The sequence below is a fragment of the Scylla paramamosain genome, chromosome 24 (assembly GCF_035594125.1).
Source record: "Scylla paramamosain isolate STU-SP2022 chromosome 24, ASM3559412v1, whole genome shotgun sequence".
NCBI classification, from domain to species: domain Eukaryota; kingdom Metazoa; phylum Arthropoda; class Malacostraca; order Decapoda; family Portunidae; genus Scylla; species Scylla paramamosain.
The window spans coordinates 9,435,828-9,455,777 of record NC_087174.1 but is presented as its reverse complement, the minus strand read 5'-3'; the positions used below and the strand labels follow the sequence as shown (position 1 = coordinate 9,455,777).

Here is a 19,950-nt window from a genome sequence, read left to right as displayed (position 1 = left end):
CCCTCTCTACCCATCCTCACGTCACCTTTCCCTTCCATCTCTTCCTTTCCCCCTCCCTGTACCAACACTCCCTTCGACACTCCCCTCCCTGTACACCACATGAACTCCTCCTCCTCCCTTTCCCACACCTCTTCCCCTCCCCCTCCTATCCCCCCCCCTCGATGTAGTCACGAAACACGCACCTGCGCGCTAGCCTCAGGTATCGATTGTTACAAAGCTACATTATTCACGAGAGAGAGAGAGAGAGAGAGAGAGAGAGAGAGAGAGAGAGAGAGAGAGAGAGAGAGAGAGAGAGAGAGAGAGAGAGAGAGATGTTGAAGTTATTTGTATTAGTATGAATAGTATGTGTATAGAAGTAATTGTGGTAGTAGTAGTAATAGTAGTAGTTGTTGTAGTAGTAGTAATATTTTTCTTTGGCCAGTCTCTCTGACAAAATTTGTACGTAGTAGTAGTAGTACTAGTTGTCGCTGTTGTTGTTGTTGTTGTTGTTGTTGTCGTTGTTGTTGTTGTTGTTGTTGTTGTTGTTGTTGTTGTTGTTGTTGTTGTTGTTGTAGTAGTAGTAGTAGTAGCGGAGGTGGTAGAAGTAATTATAGTTGCAGCAGTAGTCTAGTAGGTGTTGTTGTTGTTGTTGTTGTTGTTGTCGTTGTTGTTAGTGATCACAACTTTAACTTACTACTAAACTTTTTTCTTAATCCACATATTCCCTTACTTATTTACTGTACTTATATCCTCACTTTACTACTTAATGGCCGCACTAAATACCCATTCAGTCATTCATCGATTTGGTCACTGAGCATTAGCGGCCCATTCAAGCGCGTGACGTTGGCTTGTTATATTGCTCCAAGTGGGGAGAAGTGGGGGAGGGGGATTGGGGAAGGGGATGTGTGTTATTGGGGAGACTCATGTGGGTGAGAGAATGAAAGGGGGGATTGGTAGAAGCTGGGTTAAGTACACGTGTGAGGTGTGTGTGTGTGTGTGTGTGTGTGTGTGTGTGTGTGTGTGTGTGTGTGTGTGTAGATATGTGATAATAGGTATGTGCGTGTACGTGTGTATAAATGTGTATGCGCGTTTAAGTTAGTAGATTCTCAGAACATGTATGTATACTACACACACACACACACACACACACACACACACACACACACACACACACACACACACCACGACATCCCCTCCACACACACACACACACACACACGCACACACACACACCACAACATCCCCTCCACCACACACACACACACACACACCACAACATCCCCTCCACCACACACACACCACAACATCACCCCCACCACACACACACACACACACACCACACCAAACCACACCACACACACACCACACTACAAATAAACACTAATATACAGTGTATTTACCAACCAAACACTTTAAAGTTGATGATAAATTAAGTATGTCACATTGGGCGGCGGACAGGTGAGGCGTGTGAGGCGGGGAGCAGGTGACGTGAGGGCCGAGGTTGGGGGGCGAGGCAGCAAGGAGGCGAGGGTCGGAGGGAGGGACAGGGCGCGTCGGCAGTCTTCTCTCAACTATTGGAGGGTGCATACGTACGTTTTTCATTCGTGTATCGCTCGTGCTACTTATTATACGCTGCGTGGTGGAGGATTGCGATTATGTGTGCGTGTGTGTGTGTGCTGGGGGGGGAGGGCAATAGTTAATAGTACGTTCTGATGTTGGTTACTCTTACTATTTCTCCGTCTTTGCGAACTGAGTGGTTTTGGGAAGTTGTGTGTGTGTGTGTGTGTGTGTGTGTGTGTGTGTGTGAAGTGAGCCATTCCAAGTAAGCTTAGTAATACATTCTTTATGGTGTTCATGTTAGCGACGGTTGTGTTACTAATTCAGTCAAACGTAACTTGTGTCCAGAATTGTCATTGTTTCAGCCGTTGTCACGTTTCCCCAGCGTCCTGATGTATCCGAATAACAGTGAAATCCCATAGCGGTGTCTAGTCTTTGTCATCGTTCATATTTCGCTGATGTTAACACTTCCATCCGCGCAAAGATAGTGAGTGGATTTGACTGTCCAGATTTCAGTAATATTCAGTTAGTGCATCAGCCAATCTCTTCATGCTTTAATCGTTCTTATTGTGGAAATACGTTACTTTACAAAGGAATTCAGATTACATATCAAACTGTTCAGAGTGCTCAAGTAGCTGATATTTAGTGAAAACGTAGAAAATCATAAGATATTTGAATATGAAACATGTCTCCTTGGTTTTATGGCATGGGTATGGCTCTTATTTTTAAACACTTCTGCACTCCACTTCCACTACTTTCAGAAGGTTCTAGTTGAAGTTACACGGGTTTTTAAGGGTGTTTTTATAGTCCTAGTGACAGATTAAAAACATTTCTACATTATTAACACGAGAAACACCCTTGAGCACCCTGTTAATCATCTCTATGACCTTTGAAAATAGTCGTGGTGAGAGAGCGAAGGGTTTCAGAATACGGGCTTTTGTTACTTGCCAGTGTTTATTGAAATTTCTCTGTTAAAAATCAGTTCTTGCGACTTTTCTCCACTTTATTTCACTGTTATCGATTAATTTTCCTTTTTAAGCACCTTTTTTCACATATTGCCTTCCCTTCATCTTCTGCGCCATAAGAAAGGTGCGTTTTTTTTATTCGATGCCGAGAATATATATATATGTCAGGTCATGTAACCTTTGGAATTCTGAGTAAGAGGAGTGTTATTTGTAATGCTGCAGGTTGTAGCTGGAGTGCTCCCGGTGTTATTTTTTAGTAACACATAAGGAGTAGGAGTGTCCCGGCTCTTGAAAGTCTGCTTGTGGTAATGTAAGAGAGTCGTGATTGTATTTTTGTTGTTTAAATTTGTGAATGCGAGTCTTTGTGAATTTTGTATTGTCACGTATTATTTTCCTTTTTCGTTCTCTCGTTTTTTTCTTATTCCCATTCTTCTTATTTTTTGAGATTCTTCTTCTTCTCCTTCTTCTTCTTCTTCTTCTTCTTCTTCTTCTTCTTCTGCTGTAGTTGTTATTGGTGAAAGTCAAATCAGTCCATCTTTTTAGGGATTTCTTCTCCCTCTTTGTCACCTTCTTCTTCTTCGTCTTCTTCTTCTCCTTCTTCTTCTTCTTGTTTACCACGTCTTCACAAGTCTGTTTTTACTCACCGCCTCTGCAGTTTTCTCTTCTCCAATCAATCATTTCTCCTCATTCTCTCTTCTCTTCACTAGTCTCTTTCTCCGCCTCCTCCGTCACGTCTTTCACTTTTTTTCAGTCTTTCTTTTTTCTCTTCTCCCTCCTCCTCCGTCTCCTCCTCCTCTTTTTTTATTCCTTTGTGTTCTGGCTTCATTACTGCAATTCTTTTTATACTTTACATGTCCATCAAGTTTAAAATATTACCTCTTCTATCTTCTTTTCTTATTTTTTCTACTTTTCTTTTCTGTTCTTAACTCCTTTTCCTTTTTTCATTTGTATGTATGATGAGAAACCGAAGATAAAAGAAGGTAGTGTGTGTGTGTGTGTGTGTGTGTGTGTGTGTGTGTGTGTGTGTGTTATTGCAAAGGAGAAAGAGTGGGTGGCAGGGTCCGGTGATCTTCCTCCTCCCTTCCTCCTCCTCCTCCTCCTCCTCCTCCTCCTCCTCCTCCAGTAGCATTACGTCATCTAAATACCAAGCTAACCTTTGTATCGCAAAACTCTTCTCGGATTAACCTGTACGAGGAAGAGGAGGAGGAGGAGGAGAAGGAGGAGGAGGAGGAGGAGGAGGAGGAAAAGATTGGGGAGTAGGGTCTCTCTCTCTCTCTCTCTCTCTCTCTCTCTCTCTCTCTCTCTCTCTCTCTCTCTCTCTCTCTCTCTCTCTCTCTCTCTCTCTCTCTCTCTCTCTCTCTCTCTCTCTCTCTCTCTCTCTCTCTCTCTCTCTCTCTCTCTCTCTCTCTCTCTCTCTCTCTCTCTCTCTCTCTCTCTCTCTCTCTCTCTCTCTCTCTCTCTCTCTCTCTCTCTCTCTCTCTCTCTCTCTCTCTCTCTCTCTCTCTCTCTCTCTCTCTCTCTCTCCTTTTGTTTTCCCCTCGATTATGGTACTTTTTTTCCTCCTTATTATTTCGTTCTTTCCTTACCTCTCCCATATCTTTTTCCTTTCATCTCTAAATTCCCTCCATATATTCTTTTTTCTCTCCCCTCCATTCCTTATTTTCCCTACATGTCTATTATATCTACGTTTTCCCCCCTTTTTTCCCCCTTTCTTTCTTTCCTCTTCCCTCACTTCTCTTTCTCTCTTTCTCTCTCTCTTTCTGCATTCCTTCCATATCTTCTTTCTCATTCCTCTCCATTCCTTCCTCTCCTACTGTCTCTGTTACCTCTGCTTTTTGCTTCTTTTTCTCCCTTTCACCTCTTTCTTTCTTCCCATGTATTTGTTTCTCGTCCCTGTCTTTCCGTCTACCTCCAGTTTCACTTCATCTCTCCTTTCTTTCCCTCTCCTTACACCAAGAGGTAGGAGAGTGTGGAGGAGGTAGAGGAAGGGGAGGTGGTGTGGAAGTGTCAGTACCACGTGCCATGAATGTAAGGGAGGTAGAGAGGTGGAGGTGAGGGAGATGGAGGAGGGAATGCACTTAACTTGTGACTACTACTACTACTACTACTATTACTATTTCTTCTTCTTCTACTTCTTCCACTACTACTACTACTACTACTACTACTACTACTACTACTACTACTACTACTACTACTACTACACAGTTTCTTGATGGGTCATTGGCCGTCTTCTGAGAGTCACGAAGCTACACACGCATCCTTCGTTTTTTTTTTTTTTTTTCATGTACCAGATTACCTCTTCCTCCTCCTCCAGCTCCTCCTCCCCGTCCTGTCATTCCCTTTCCATTTCTTCCTCTCTTCCTTCCCTAATTCTCATCCTCCATCACCTTTTCATTATTTTATCTGCTCTCGTCCTTATATTTTTCCTCGTCCAGCTTCTTACTTTTAATTTCTCTCCATTTTCTTATTTCTTACTACCCTCCTTTTCCTCGTCCTCTTCATCTTCTTCCTCGTTCTCGCTCTCCCTCAACTTCTTGTTCCTCGTTTTTCCTTCTTTTATCCCTTAGTCCTCTCTTCTTCCTCGTCCTCGTCTTACTTTAGCTTCCTTGCTTCTCTTTTCTCCTTCTCTTATCCCTACTCCTCCTCTTTTCCTCGTCCTCGTATTTTTCCTCAGTCTCGTCCTCCTCTAGTTTATTATTTTTTTTTCTCTCTCATTTCTCGTCTTTCACTTATCTCTTTCTACTCTCCTCTTCCTCGTCCTCCTCGTACTCCTCCAGTTTCTTGTTTCTCGTCCTTCTTTTATCCCTTACTCCTCTTCTTTTCCTCGTCCTCGTATTCTTCCTCCAGCTTGTTCTTCGTCATTCTTTTATTCCTTATTACTCTCCTCTTCGTCGTCTTTCTCGTCTTCGTCCTCGTTCTCCTCGTCGGGGCGGCGGTCCTCGCGTGTTTATGCCGCGGCACTATGACGACGGTGAGCATCACGCGCCCCTCCGTCTCTGATCGATGACGTGTGCTGTGTGGTAGGTTGCTGTCGTGTGTCCATCGCAAGAACCTCTGAGAAGGCGTGTGTGAGGCGTGGGCATGAGATGACCGCTGGAAGAGTCCTGGGGCCACACGTTGCCTCCACGCCCCGACCACCAAGCCCCGACCACCACGCCCTAACCGACGCCCCTAACACCACGCCCTCAGTGACGCGCCCTCAGTGACATCCAGGGCCGCAAAGGACTTAACGCTAACATGGGGGAGCGCCGAGCTAACCGCCGCGGGGACTCTCCTGGCTCAAGGGAATCCGTCAGATCCGGTGGTTCTTCACAAGGCTCCGACAGTCTCAATAGCAGCAAGGGCTTCACGGGGCACAGCACGTTGCCCTCCTCCAGCGAAGGGTATGTATGGGCCGAGGCGATATGGTGGCATCAGGGTAGAACGAGGTATTGCCAAGGGTATTGCAAGCTATCCCGTTTTCTTTCAGTTTATGACGGGTACATATAGGGGTGACTTGCGATAATGAGCGATTTTTAGGGATGAGAGGAGGGTGGGATAGGGGTGTTGTAAGGGTCTGGTAATGAATGGTGCTGTGGATGAGGGTGGATGAGGGACAGGATGGAGTAATGTTTCTTAACGTGAATGTATCAGTGGTATTATTATTATTATTATTATTATTATTATTATTATTATTATTATTATTATTATTATTATTATTGTATATATTTCATCATTTCATTGTTTAGTATGTCTGTTCTATTTTTATATCTTTCCTTCCTTTCCCATTCTCAAGGGAATATCACACTTTCCTCACATTCCATCAGTGTCCTTAGGGAAAACAGCTGTCTTACCTTCCTCATAGGTTATTGCTCCAAACTAAGGTCACATCTCATTGGCCCAAATAATGCATTTCCAACCACATGATTGGCTATCCCTTCATCTTCCTTATTGGTCAATTTTTCTTAATCGTGATCCTGAATCTTCCCCATAAATAGATCTGTGTGTGTAGCTTAGTTTAGTCATCAGAGGAGGGAGTTCAGAGAGAGCTTTCACGTCAGTCATCAGAGAGGATCGAAAGCATCAAGTCACGTCTGTCATATTAGTGTCTCTCAAGATCACACGTATACTGTATCTCGACGTCTAAGTGCACATCACCCTCATCATCATTAAAAGAAGAAAGGTGATATGTGTTGTGTGATTCCTTTACTTCCACTATAATAACTAAACCACTACCCACGCAATCCAATTCCACGCTATCTATTATATCAACATCATCGGAGAACTCCAACAAGCCTCCATATCTGGGCTGCTATCACCATCTTAACATCCAATTAACAGTAAGTCATCATCAAGGCAGCAGTTAGCAACCACTGTGCAGACTTAACTAGTACAAGTGGTGGCAAACGGATGTTGAATCTGAAAAATGAGAATAAATTACTGACCTGCAGGATTTGTATCTTACACCTTGTTTTTCTTTCTTTCTTTTCTGTCTATCCATGTAGCGTGTATCAGGAGTGCTACATAACCTCTGTTTAGTTCAAATACTGATTGATGGGGAGAGTCGCCCAGTAAATAAAAGGTTAGATGACAGGCTCAACTGGATAACTGCGTTGTCCATCTCTGTTGCCTGGGCTCTCCATCACGATGAAACACTGGTGGCAGCGGTGGGATACAGATAAATGGTGGGGGCCATAAACTTATTCCTTAAACTCGTCTCCTGGAGGTATTATTGGACCCTGGTCTCAAACACACACACACACACACACACACACACACACACACACACACACACACACACACACACACACACACACACACACACACACACACACACACACACACACACACACACAGGGAGTCACGCAATCTTCACGGTCATGCGAGGCGCGTTTATCCATTTTCTCTCATTAATCAATCATCTATTACGTGCAAGCTTACGGTGGTGTTGCGTGTAAGACTACGAAAACCCGAACTCCTGTAATCCATGTGACCTTGATAATAATGGCTGTGTGTGCTCAGTTTTTACCAAAGTGTCAGCAAACGTTGGATTATTTACGTGAGTCCATTGCACCGCGGGTCGGTAAGCCGTGGTGGTGCCGTGTGGAAGCGAGGCGTGCTGGGCTGTGGTATGTTTTAAGACTGTCATGCATAGTTGTCAACGATTTGTGTTGTTATCAACGTGGGCATCATCACGTGTTGACTTTTTTTCTTCTTTTCTTTTCTTTCCTCCTTTTTTCCGCATCTCCGGATCAGCAGTGACATGTAATCACAAACTACATCTGATTTCACGCTCTCCATATTCAGTGTTACGCCATTTTTTTTTTTTTTTTTTTCAAATTCAAGGTTATTCTCTTAATATCATCATAGGATAATTATAACAGAAGTAGTACTACATTTTTTTTTTTTTGCGAGTAAAGATCAGCACACACACACACACACACACACACACACACACACACACACACACACACACACACACACACACACACACACACACACACACAGAAAAGAAAGGAAAGTCTCCTAAATTGCTGTTTTCAGAAAATAAAACTAAAAAAAAATCTAAAAGGAAGGCCTGTTCAGTTAAATGGATGTCCTGATTCTCTAAACATTTCAGACAAAGAAGAAAAAATGGCAGAAACAGGCAGAGAATCTCAGAGTTGTTGCTTGAAACCCATGTAAAAAAAAGATGACTGACTCAGTGCCCAGTTCACGGAAGTGTGTCAAGGTCACATTGACACATTGATGCATAATGAAGGACCAACTAGCGATAATCCAAAACTAGAAGCACGGAGCCATTGATTACCGCACCGCTTCTATCCTGACACAACCAGTTCCTCTATCCTCCTGTCTGGTTACATAATGTACAATGCTGGTCACAAGTCGAGGAAACTGCCACACTTACTTCTACTGTTTTGCGCTTTCTTACAATTCTAAATCGTATGACCTGCTAAGAGTTAATTGTCAGGTTTCGTAAGGAGACTGTCAGCAGGTTAAGACATAAGAACATAAAAAAAATAAGGGAAGCTACAAGGAGCCATCAGTTCTGCAAGTGACAGCCTCTATACGAAACATACTCGTACCTACCTACTTCTACAATCATCCTCATCCAAAAACAAGCTCCTTAAAGACTCAGCACTAACAATCTCATTACTGAGTCTATGCCATTCATCAACCACTTTATTTGAGAACTAATTCTTTCCTATCTCTTCTTTAAATCCAACTTTCCAGAATTTTAAGTCGTTTGATCTACAAAGAATGAATCATCAGGTTTCATAAAGAGACTGTCAGCAAATCAGAGTTACTTAAGATTAAGGAAAAATAAAATAAAGAAGTGAGTGCAGGTTACTTCATTTCTGACCACCACGCACCGCGCCAGCAAGGACGAGACACCTGCCTGTTTTTGTGGGTCGCTTAGCAAGTTAACATCGACCGTGGCTCGTGAAGCTCCATTCATCACCCATCGCTATGTTGTGTCCGTGTTGATCGTCCCCTAGACACGGGCGAGGACGAGGTGGGGTCGGGGAGGGACAGAAGAGAGGTGTAGGGATCGTTACTTAGTGCGTCACTGGGTACGTGGGTATATGGTGGCGTGTGGTGGGCGTCGGGTGGGCTTGGTGGATAATGGTCAGGTGGGTGGATAATGGGTGGTTGATAAATCATGACTATTGGTCGAGGTTAATAGGAAGATAAAAACTGCTTGAAGACATTATGATTATAATTGAAAGAAAAATTAATGTGTTCGAAACACGTCACTCGTCGATACCAGACTGTTGGTGGACAGTTAGTTTGATAGTTTAAATGCGATGTTTTTTGCCGAAGGTTAAGAAAACATTGTAATGAAGAATTAGACTAGGATTTCGAAAGACAGCGCTGACAACAATAGGATATCTGGATAGTTAAAATTTTTCAGTGCTTGTGGCTTATTTCTGTTATGTAAAATCGTCCCTGATTAGTGTCCTTTCTTTCACTAGAATATATTAAAAGTCTTGAAGCAAGATGCTGAGACATTTAAGAATTTTTTCTTACTGATGATCTGAAACACATTTTAAACTATCACTAGAATCACAGAAACATCCCTGAAAATCCCAACAACTCCCAATAGAACCTCTTAATAGCGCCGGAACAAGATGGTGACTGAAACGTTTAGATAATCCTTTCATTGCTAGTAATTTTTCTTCCATAATTATTTGCATCTTTTTAGAGACTCATATCTCTTAAATTGTTTTATACCTTAGCAAAGACCTAGTTAATCTCTTGTTCTTGTCTTTTTTATTTGTTTTTATGCACTTTTTTTTCATTCTATTATTTATCATATTTTAGTTATTTAAATGGTTATTGTTGACAGTAATCTGAATGTTAACTTAAATAGTTTTGTACTCTCGAAAATATAGAATTGATTTCTTATTTTCTTTTCCGTCTGTTTCCATGCACTTTTAATTATTCATTTATCCATTTATTTAATCCTGTATTTATTTTCTTACAATGCTCAGTATCAACAAAATACTACTATAATGGCAAAAAGAATAAGAACGTGAACTTTGTTATTATTTATTTTTTTACGGTGTTCAGTGTCAACACAGTGAACGGTTAAGAACACGAACCTTATTATTATTATTTTCTTACAGTTTTCAATGTCAACAAAAACAACCATAACAATGAAAAAAAGATTAAGAACATGAACCTTACTGTTCCATATCAACACAGAGAAAGGATGAAGAACATGAACATTATTTTTTTATTTTTCTACAACGTTCAGTGTCAACAAGAGCAACCATAGCAGCGAAAAGAACAAGAACGAGAACCTCTCTAATGCTCTCATACCGCCAAGTCTGCAAATCTGTGACTCTCTCCCTTCTTTTTCTACAGGATGGGGTCTGCCTCCTCCCTGGACCAGACGATGACAAGGTCCCTGGGCTCCCGCGGCTCCCTGTGTGACGAGGGAGCCGACGAGTGTGACAACATCAACGTGGTGGTGAGGTGAGTGTGTGTGTGTGTGTGTGTGTGTGTGTGTGTGTGTGTGTGTGTGTGTGTGTGTGTGTGTGTGTGTGTGTGTGTGTGTGTGTGTGTGTCTGTAGGCCTCTCTGCGACGGGGCTGCGGCGGACTGGAATAGCCTTGATCAAATGGTTATGACTGTTTACCACGCACACTCCAGAGAGAGAGAGAGAGAGAGAGAGAGAGAGAGAGAGAGAGAGAGAGAGAGAGAGAGAGAGAGAGAGAGAGAGAGAGAGAGAGAGAGAGAGAGAGTATACGAGAGATAGCTGACGAAAGGAGGGAGAAGGACCAAATGAGAGTGTAGGAGGAGAAAAGGGAGGGAAGAAGAGAGGAAAAAAAGAGAGGGGAAGGGAAAAGAGATGAAGGTAAAAGGAAGATACAGAAAAAATACATATTTATCTTCTTCTTCTTCTTCTTCTTCTTCTTCTTCTTCTTCTTTACCTTCTCACCAGTCCTTATTTGTTGACACCTCCGCATCTTTTTCTTCTTTAACTAATATTTTCCTTTTCGCTTTCTCCGCCGCCTCCATCATTTGTTTCATTCTTTTCCAATCCATCTGTCCTTTTCTCCCTCCTCCTTCCCCTCTTCCTCCTCGTCCTTTCTAAATTATAATTTTTGCACTATTACTACTCCTACTACCACCACCACCACCACTCATACTACTACTACTATTACTACTACTACTACTACTACTACTACTACTACAATGACTCACTCCCTCAAGCAGGTGTTTTTCCCCTCGATTCTTCCCCTCTTTCCTTCCCTCACTACTTTTGACTAATGGCCGCAAGAAACTGAGTGTCCCTCCCTCTCTCTCACTAGCTCACTCACTCGCTCACTCACTCGCTCACTCACACACTCAGTATAAGTGTAGCTCTCATCAATACTCCGCTCCAGGAATGTCAGTAGCGTAGGTGTATGTTTAGACCTCTCTCTCTCTCTCTCTCTCTCTCTCTCTCTCTCTCTCTCTCTCTCTCTCTCTCTCTCTCTCTCACATGTTTTTCCCCTCTTCCCTCAATCACTAATTTATTCGTACACGCAACGCTTCTCTCTCTCTCTCTCTCTCTCTCTCTCTCTCTCTCTCTCTCTCTCTCTCTCTCTCTCTCTCTCTCTCTCTCTCTCTCTCTCTCTCTCTCTCTCTCTGGAATACCTGGGTGCGCAGTGTTGCCAGTACCAATAACGCACTTGGTTAGTTACCCACGCGCCAGACAGTGTCGCCAATGCATTATGTATAGTGTTCCAGTATTACCAGATCCCACCCATAGCCTTCTCCCTCTCCCTGCCTCCGTCCCTCCCTTAGGTGATAGGGGGAGAGGGGAGAGGAGTAAGTGAGGGGAGAGGACAGGTAGAGAGAAGGATTGAAGTGAGGGGAAGGAAAAGGCAAAGGCGAATGTGAAGAGAGGGAAGAGAATGGGGAGGAAATGCAGGAAGGGGAGAAGGAAGGAAGTGAAGGAAAGGGAAGAGATAGAAAGGGGATGAAGTGAGGGGAGTTAACGGGAAGAGGTGAGTGAGGGGGGTGACATGGAGAGTGAGGGGAGAGTGGGAAGGAAGTAAAGGGGAGCGGACAGGCAAGGTGTGATGGGGAAAGAGGGGAGGAAGTGAAGGGAAGAAACTTATGGTATGGGAAAAATGAAAGGAGAGGGGAAAAATGAAGAGAAGAGAGAGGGAAGAAAAGTAGAAATGAAAAGAGAGTAAGTGTAAGAGAAAGTGAGGGAGAGAGAGATAGAAGAGGCTAAGAAGAGTGAGGGGAGAGGGGGGAGGAAATAAAGGGAGGAAACGAGAAGTGAGAGGAGAGAAGATGAGGTAGAAAAGTGAGGAAAAAGTTTAGAAGTGAGGGGAGGAAGTGAAAGGGAAGAATAGCTATGAGAGGATGAGGGGAGGAATGGTGGAGGAAATAAGGGGAAGGAGTATATACGTTAGTTATGAGGCGGGTAAGGAGAGGGAACACGTATGGGAGGGTGAGGGGAGAGAGAGTAGAGGGAGGTGAGGGGAGAAAATTGAGGTAACGATAAATAATGTACTCCTATTTTGACCTTGATTTCGTATACTTTTCCCCTCACTTCCCCTTACTTCCCCTCCCTTTTCCTCACTTCCCTTCACTTCCTCTCCATTCCCCTCACTTCCCGTCACTTCCCCTCAGTTCCCCTCACTTTTTCTCATTTCCCCTTACCTCCTCTCAGTTCCCCTCATTTACCCCTCACTCCCCCCTCACTTTCCCCTCACTTCCTCTCAGTTCCCCTCTCTTCCCCTCACCTCCACATACCTTCCCCTCCCTTTAGAATGAAAAAAAAACTGCTGCAAGACATTCAGTTTTACAGAAATTCCCCAATAAATAATAAAAAGAACAATAATCAATAACATGATATAAAAATAGAAATGTTATATTTATTACGCCTCCAAGAAGCTCCAGCCAATAAGAAATTGCTATACTGGTGACGTCACAGAAGGAATAACCAATGGAAAACTTTTATGTGACGTTTATGTGACGTCATGGAGGGATTACCCAATCAACGTGCAGCTTAGTGTTATGCAGATGACGTCACGAAGGGCTGGACCAATGGGCGTGAAGGTCGCTAGGAGACAGAAAGATACATGATATTTGTTGGAGTTGTAGAGTTGTCAGGTGTGTGTGTGTGTGTGTGTGTGTGTGTGTCGTTTCTCCGTAATCGTCGTCACTATCCTCCTCCTCCTCCTCCTCCTCTTCCCCCTCCTCCTCTTCCTCCTCTTGCTCTTCTTGTTCTTGTTCCTATTCTTGTTTTCTTGTTCTTGTTCTTCTCTTCCTCCTCTTCCTCCTCCTCCTCCTCCTCCTCCTCCTCTTGTTCTTCTTATTCTTGTTCTTATTCTCCTCCTCCTCCTCCTCGTCCTTCTCGTCCTTCTTCTCCACTATTCGTTTCTCTCACCTTCTCACCCTCGTCCTCGTCTTTTTTCTTTCTTTTATCCTCGTCCTTTTCATTCTTTCATCCTCCTCCTTTTCTTTCTCTCCCACCTCCTCGTCCACCTCCTTCTCTGCCTCCCTCCTCCCTCTTAGTTCACCTGTCTTGCCTGTCACGTGTCTGGTCCGGCAGGTGCACAACACACAGGTGAACTTCAACACAGGTGCATTATACATCACTGGAGGGAGAGGGGGAGAGACACAACACTTACATAACACAGCCTGACCTCAAACTGTGCTGTGGGGGGGCGGGAACACTGATGCTGGTGATGATAGCAGTGGGGATACGTGAACGTGGTGGTGGTGGTGGTGGTGGTGGTGGTTGTGGTGGTGGTGGTGGTGGTGATGATAGTAATAATAATAATAATGATAATAATAATAATAATAATAATAATAATAATAATAATAATAATAAAGGAAAGGGGAAGAAGAGGAAAGTAATAATGATATGAAGAATAAATAAAAACAATAGCAACAACAATGACAACAACAATAGTAATTCCTCACAGTAATTTCTTTAGTAATATAGTATGTATAATAACAGAAATTAGAACAAAAGAAAAAAAAAAAAAAGAAAAGGACAAAAAAAGAAGAAAAAAAAAGGAAAAGAAAATAATGTTACTTCTTTATTTTTGTGTATCATATATATTTCTCTCACGGTAACGTCAATAATAATAATACGCGTAATAATAAGAATAAGAAGAAAGACAAGAATAACAACAAGAAAGAAAAAAAAAAATTACGTTCTTGTTTTAGTTTCGTGTTTTTTTTTTTTTTTGTTCCATTTTTCCTTCTATCTTATTCTTCATCATTATTTTTTTTTTTATCTTCTTCTTTCTTGGTGTTGCTTTTATCTTCATCCTCCATATCTTCTCGGCTTTTCTGATGTGTATATTTTTTTCTTCCCCTTCCCTATCACTTTCCTTTCCTTCTTCATTACCTCGCCTTCCTTTTCCCCTGTCTTTAATATCTTCCCTTTTTTTTTCCCAATCCATCTTTTCCGTTATGTTCCCATTTCTTTATTTTTTCCCTCTTCCTTCCTCTTTTATTTACCTCTTCTTCCTTTTTCCCTTACTGTTCTCTTGCTTTCAGTACCTTCTCTTACTTTTCCAATCTTTTTCCCTTAGCGCCCCTTTTCTTACTTTTTTTTCCCCCGTCTCCCTCTCTTATTCACCTCCTCTCCCCTTTTCCTTTCCCATACTTTTTCAATCCATTCTCTTCTCATTTTCCCTTATCGTAACATTTCTCTATCCCTCCGTCTATCCTTCCTACACATTTCCTTCCTTCCTTCCTTCCTTCCTTCCTTCCTCACAGCACTGACACCCAGTCAAGAAATTTCCAATCAAATCACTCAAGACTCGTAAGATACACACCTGATTATTATTTCGTTCTCATTCTTACATTTTACCAAGAAAGACTCGTGTGTAAGTTATTTAGACGCCCTCGGAAGTAATCTTTGCGTTATTTTACGGTTCTTACTTTTTTTTCATTATTTCTGAGTTATTCGTAAAGTGCGTGTGTGGATCAGGATTGGCTCTGTGTGTGTGTGTGTGTGTGTGTGTGTGTGTGTGTGTGTGTGTGTGTGTGTGTGTGCGTAGTAGGAGAGGGGGGTAAGGTTTATTTATGTATGTATATATGTCAGTCTCTTCACTTTCTCTCTTTTCTGTCTTTATAATAATAATAATAATAATAATAATAATAATAATAATAATAATAATAATAATAATAATAATAATAGGCACATGACGCGATAATTAGAATATTTAAGGAATATTTTTGGAAGAATCACGGAGACTAAAAGTTTTGGTAATATTGAAATTTGTGTTGTGTCGATTGTCATTTCGCAATTTGTATTTCGTAGTGATCAATCGAGTGTTTGTGTTGCTGAATATGTGTGTGTGTGTGTGTGTGTGTGTGTGTGTGTGTGTGTGTGTGTGTGTGTGTGTGTGTGTGTGTGTGTGTGTGTGTGTTGAGTAAGTGAATTCAGTGAGCGTGTGTTACTGTGTTGGATAAGTGTGCAGAGTGTTTGTGTTGAATGAGTGTTTACGAGTATGTTGCTGTTTGTTTGTGTTAAATGACTGTTTCGTGAATGTTTGTGTTGTGTGAGTGTGTGTTACTGTGTGTTTGTGGTGAGTGTGGAGTGAGAGTGTTGAGTGTGTTACTGTTTGTTTGTGTTGAATAAGTGTGTTGAGTGAATGTTTTATGTTGAATGTGTGTGTGTGTGTGTGTGTGTGTGTGTTACTGTGTGTTGGGTTTGGGTGAGTTCTTATGTTAAATGAGTAAGTTTGTGTTATTGTGTGTGTGTGTGTGTGTGTGTGTGTATGTGTGTGTGTGTATGTGTGTGTGTGTGTATGTGTGTGTGTTAATGCTCGAGTTGGCTGAGTGTTGCCTTGTGTTGCAGGTGCCGCCCTTTGAACGAGAAGGAGAAGCAGAGGTGTGATGAAATGTGCCTTCGATTTCCTGGGGAGGGACAAGCTTGGGTGAGTATTTTCCCTCATCTACTATCTCTCTCTCTCTCTCTCTCTCTCTCTCTCTCTCTCTCTCTCTCTCTCTCTCTCTCTCTCTCTCTCTCTCTCTCTAACCATCAATCCACGCAAATGACTGAAACTGAGAAACTAATCAGCGTGACTTGCCGACTGACGGGCGTGTCTGAGGGAAGGGGGTAAGGATAGCGTGGGGTTGGAGGGGGGGGAATTCTCACGTGACCTAGTCCAGCGTGTTGACCCAGTGACCCACATAGCGCCACCTATCGACGCGTGACCTTGTGCATGTAGATGGTGGAGGAGGACATGTGTCATGATAAGTGTGGGCACTGCTGATAATTCCAAGGTTTATTGGGCTAATTTTGTCCTTTGTCCTTGACTGCTACTATTACTCCATATTATATGCTACTACTACTACTACTACCACTACTACTACTGCTACACGTACGTACTGTACATAACACACACACAAAAAAAGTATCTTGTAAAAATGTTCATCTACTAACAAACGTTTCTGCTGTAAGTAAACGTTTATTTTTACAACGTTTCATTACTCAGATATGCTAAATTTATCCTCGACCGTTAGTAAACGTTTCAATATATTACCAGTATTCCTCCTCTGTAAACGTTAAATGCCAATATAATTAATACCTATATCAGACACTCTCCTCTTTGTAAACGTTTTAGTCCTTGTGCTACACGTTTTCAGGTAACATTTCTGAATCTCTGCACATATTCAGGATCACAGTGAATGAACATACCAGCAGTAAGTGACCAAACCTCAATAGCACTCAAAAACACATCATGCAAACTATTCATGACCATCTAAGTATTCGTCCTGTTTTAGCCGACTGTCAACATTACCCAGTGAAAAACTTTTGAACATCCTTAAATAAACATTCCTGAAAGTAACCTTCTATTTGGTAAACGTTCCAGGTCAGTCTTTACTTCATATTCTGGCACACTTCTGCGCCTCACCTCCAATACTTTCAAAAGGCTTTAGTTGAAGTGACACAGGTTTCTATTTTTTTTTTCTTTTTCTTAGGGTTCTAGTGACATTATCAAAATTTCTAAATTATTAAGAGGAGAAACAGTTTTGAGAACCAGGCTAGTCATCTCTGTGGCCTTTGAAAATAGTCGTGGTGAGAGAGCGAAGCGTTTCTGAATACAGGCCTTTTTGAGAAGCTACACGGTGTTTTTTAAGTGTTTTTTTTTTTTTTTTATGGTTCTAGTGACAGACTGACAATATTTCTACATAATCATTAGGAGAAACACTCTTCACAACCAGGCCAATCATCTCTGTGGCCTTTGAAAATAGTCGTGGTGAGAGAGCAAAGCGTTTATAAATACAGGCCTTTGTCACATCACACGCTTGTCACACCAGAAGAGGTCTACTTCCCCACCTCTCCTTCCCTCATCTCTTCTCGCCTCGACATTTAAACGCCCCGCTGTGCCATTAACCTGTTATGCCTGACCCAGTTTTACAGATTCACGTCACGAGAAGGAAGGCCAGCACCTCCTCCTGTCCTCCTCCTCCCCTCCCCCTTTGCCCTTTTCTTCTCCCCGTCATTCTTCTGTCTTCCTCTTCCTTCGATCTCCTTCCTTCTCCTCCTCCTGTTACTCCTCGTCCTCTTACTGTCATTCATTATATTCATTATTCGTTTTTTGTTTTCGTTTTTGGTATTCATATCATCTATCTCTCCATGTTTTCGTCTTATATTCTCATTCTTCTTTCTCGTTTTCTTCCTCTTACAGTTCTTACTCCTCATTATTCGTGTTTTTCTTCCTTCATTCCTTTCCCTTCCCATTCTCTTATCTCCTTACGTTTCTTCTCCTTTCTCTCCTTACTTTTCATTATATATGTATATATATATATATATATATATATATATATATATATATATATATATATATATATATATATATATATATATATATATATATATATATATATATATATATATATATATATATATGTATATATATATATATATATATATATATATATATATATATATATATATATATATATATATATATATATATATATATATATATATATATATATATATATATATATATATATATATATATTTCATTTTCCTTCTCGTCCTCTCTCCTTTCTCCTATCTCTTCACTCTTCTGTCTCATCCTCATCTCTTCACTCGTCGTCCCCTCTCGCCTTCCACACTCTCCTTCCCTCTCATTCCACTCACGTATTCCATCCTGCTTGTCCTCCATCACCTCTCCTCGTCTTCCCTTCGTGTGTCTTCTCTGTCAGTCATTCCTTCCTCTCCCTTCTCCTTACTTTACATTCCTTTTATCATGGACTTCTTGCCTCCAATTTGTGATAATAACGATGGGGTCAGTAGTAGTAGTAGTAGTAGTAGTAGTAGTAGTAGTAGTAGTAGTGGTGGTGGTAGTGGTAGTGGTGGTGAGGTACGGACGAAGGTAGTAATGATGGTTGTGATGATGAAAGAATAGGTAGTGATGATGAAGATGAAAAAATATGTTAAGGTGGTGGTGGTGTTGGTGATGGCGGCAGTCGATGGTGAAAAGAACATACCATTTGTTAATATCAGGCAGTAAAACACGCAGACGCCGCCTCCAAACACACACACACACACACACACACACACACACACACACACACACACACACACACACACACACACACACACACACACACGCCCTGACCTAGATCGTGCGTGTGTTTGTGAGGGGAAGAATAAGGGAGGACACTGATTTAGGGTGAAGGATAAGCCACTATTACAAAGACGAATAGAGCTGCTCAGGGTGTCCAAGAGAGAGAGAGAGAGAGAGAGAAGCTAGTGTGATATCCTCAAGTGTAAAGGAGTTTTTGGAAAGGGTGAATATAAAAAACAGGTGATGAAGGATGAGAATGTGGTGCTTTAGGGCGCAAATACCCCTTTAACCCTTTCACTGCGATATGCAACAATTCACAGCACTAAAATCAATTCATGAAATGTTTATAAGTATCTGTAAGAAAGAAAGGGATGAAAAAGGATAGATTTTGCAGTGTCTAGCCAGCATAATGTTTGGAGGTGGATGTAGAACGAACAAAAATATCCCAGTGTGGTTAATGATTAAGGAAAGATGTAACAAATGGCGGTGAATGGGTCAAGGATGATAATGTAGTGTTTTAGGGTGTAAATATTTGTTTTAAGGTAATATTCTGGTGTTTTAAGGTGCGAGGATCTTTTCAAGGGTGAGAATTTTGATCTTTTAAGATATAAATATATGTTTCAAATTGATATTCTAGTGTTTTAAGATGCAAAGATCTGTTTAAGGGTGAAAATGTAGTATTTTAGGTGAAGTAGTTGTGTTTCAGCATGTGTAGGTCTATTTTAAGATGAGGATAGTATTTCAGGGTGTTTAAGTGTGTATTAAGATAATATCATGGCGTTTAGATTGTAAATGTTAAGTTAAGCGTGAGAATCAAGTATTTTAGTGCGTAGAAGTGTGTTTTTTTTTTTTTTTTTTAATAAGATTATGATATTTATGGTTTAAATAAATATATGTTCTAGGGTGTAGAAATGCGTTGTAAGATTATAAATTGTCTTTTAGGGTGCGAAAATTTGCTTTAGAATAAGGTCATTTCTTTTTCAGGGCACAAAAAGGTGTTTGGGAACTTTTTATGTCTGTTTTAGGGTCTCTGTTTTAGGTTCCTGTTTTAGGGTGAAGATGTTTGATTTTAAGGTGCGAGAAACCGCTTAAGGACTTACTTAGGTTTATGGGGTGAATATTTTAAGGCGTAAGAGGGTGAGGAGGTAATCGTGAAAAGTGAGGGGATGATTAAGGGAGGGGAAAGGGCTGCTCATTTTCTCCTCCTCCTTCTCCTCCTCCTCCTCCTCCTCCTCCTCCTCCTCCTCCTCCTCCTCCTCCTCCTCCTCCTCCTCCTCCTCCTCCTCCTTCTCCTGACATTCTTAATTCAATACAAATTCCTTCCTTGCATGCTCTTAATTAACACGTTTCCTTCTCATTATCTCCTTTCTTTCTCTTCCCCTTTTTCTTCTCTTCTCCTTTTCCACTCCC

General features: G+C 41.6%; 1 protein-coding gene across 9 annotated transcripts in view; it reads left to right on the top strand.

Moving 5' to 3' along the window:
- The first annotated feature begins 1,480 nt into the window (after window positions 1-1,480).
- LOC135112705 (kinesin-like protein KIF12) overlaps window positions 1,481-19,950 on the top strand; it is a 41,838-nt gene continuing 23,368 nt past the window's right edge. For all 9 annotated transcript variants that reach the window (XR_010274538.1, XR_010274539.1, XM_064027406.1 and 6 more), the window contains exons 1-4: window positions 1,481-1,568; window positions 5,526-5,884; window positions 10,353-10,463; window positions 15,813-15,891. Coding sequence is in view for 7 of the 9 variants with exons in the window: in XM_064027406.1 (XP_063883476.1) it covers window positions 5,739-5,884; window positions 10,353-10,463; window positions 15,813-15,891 (336 nt within the window). In the remaining 2 variants the exon portion in view is untranslated. The remainder of the gene's footprint in view (window positions 1,569-5,525; window positions 5,885-10,352; window positions 10,464-15,812; window positions 15,892-19,950) is intronic.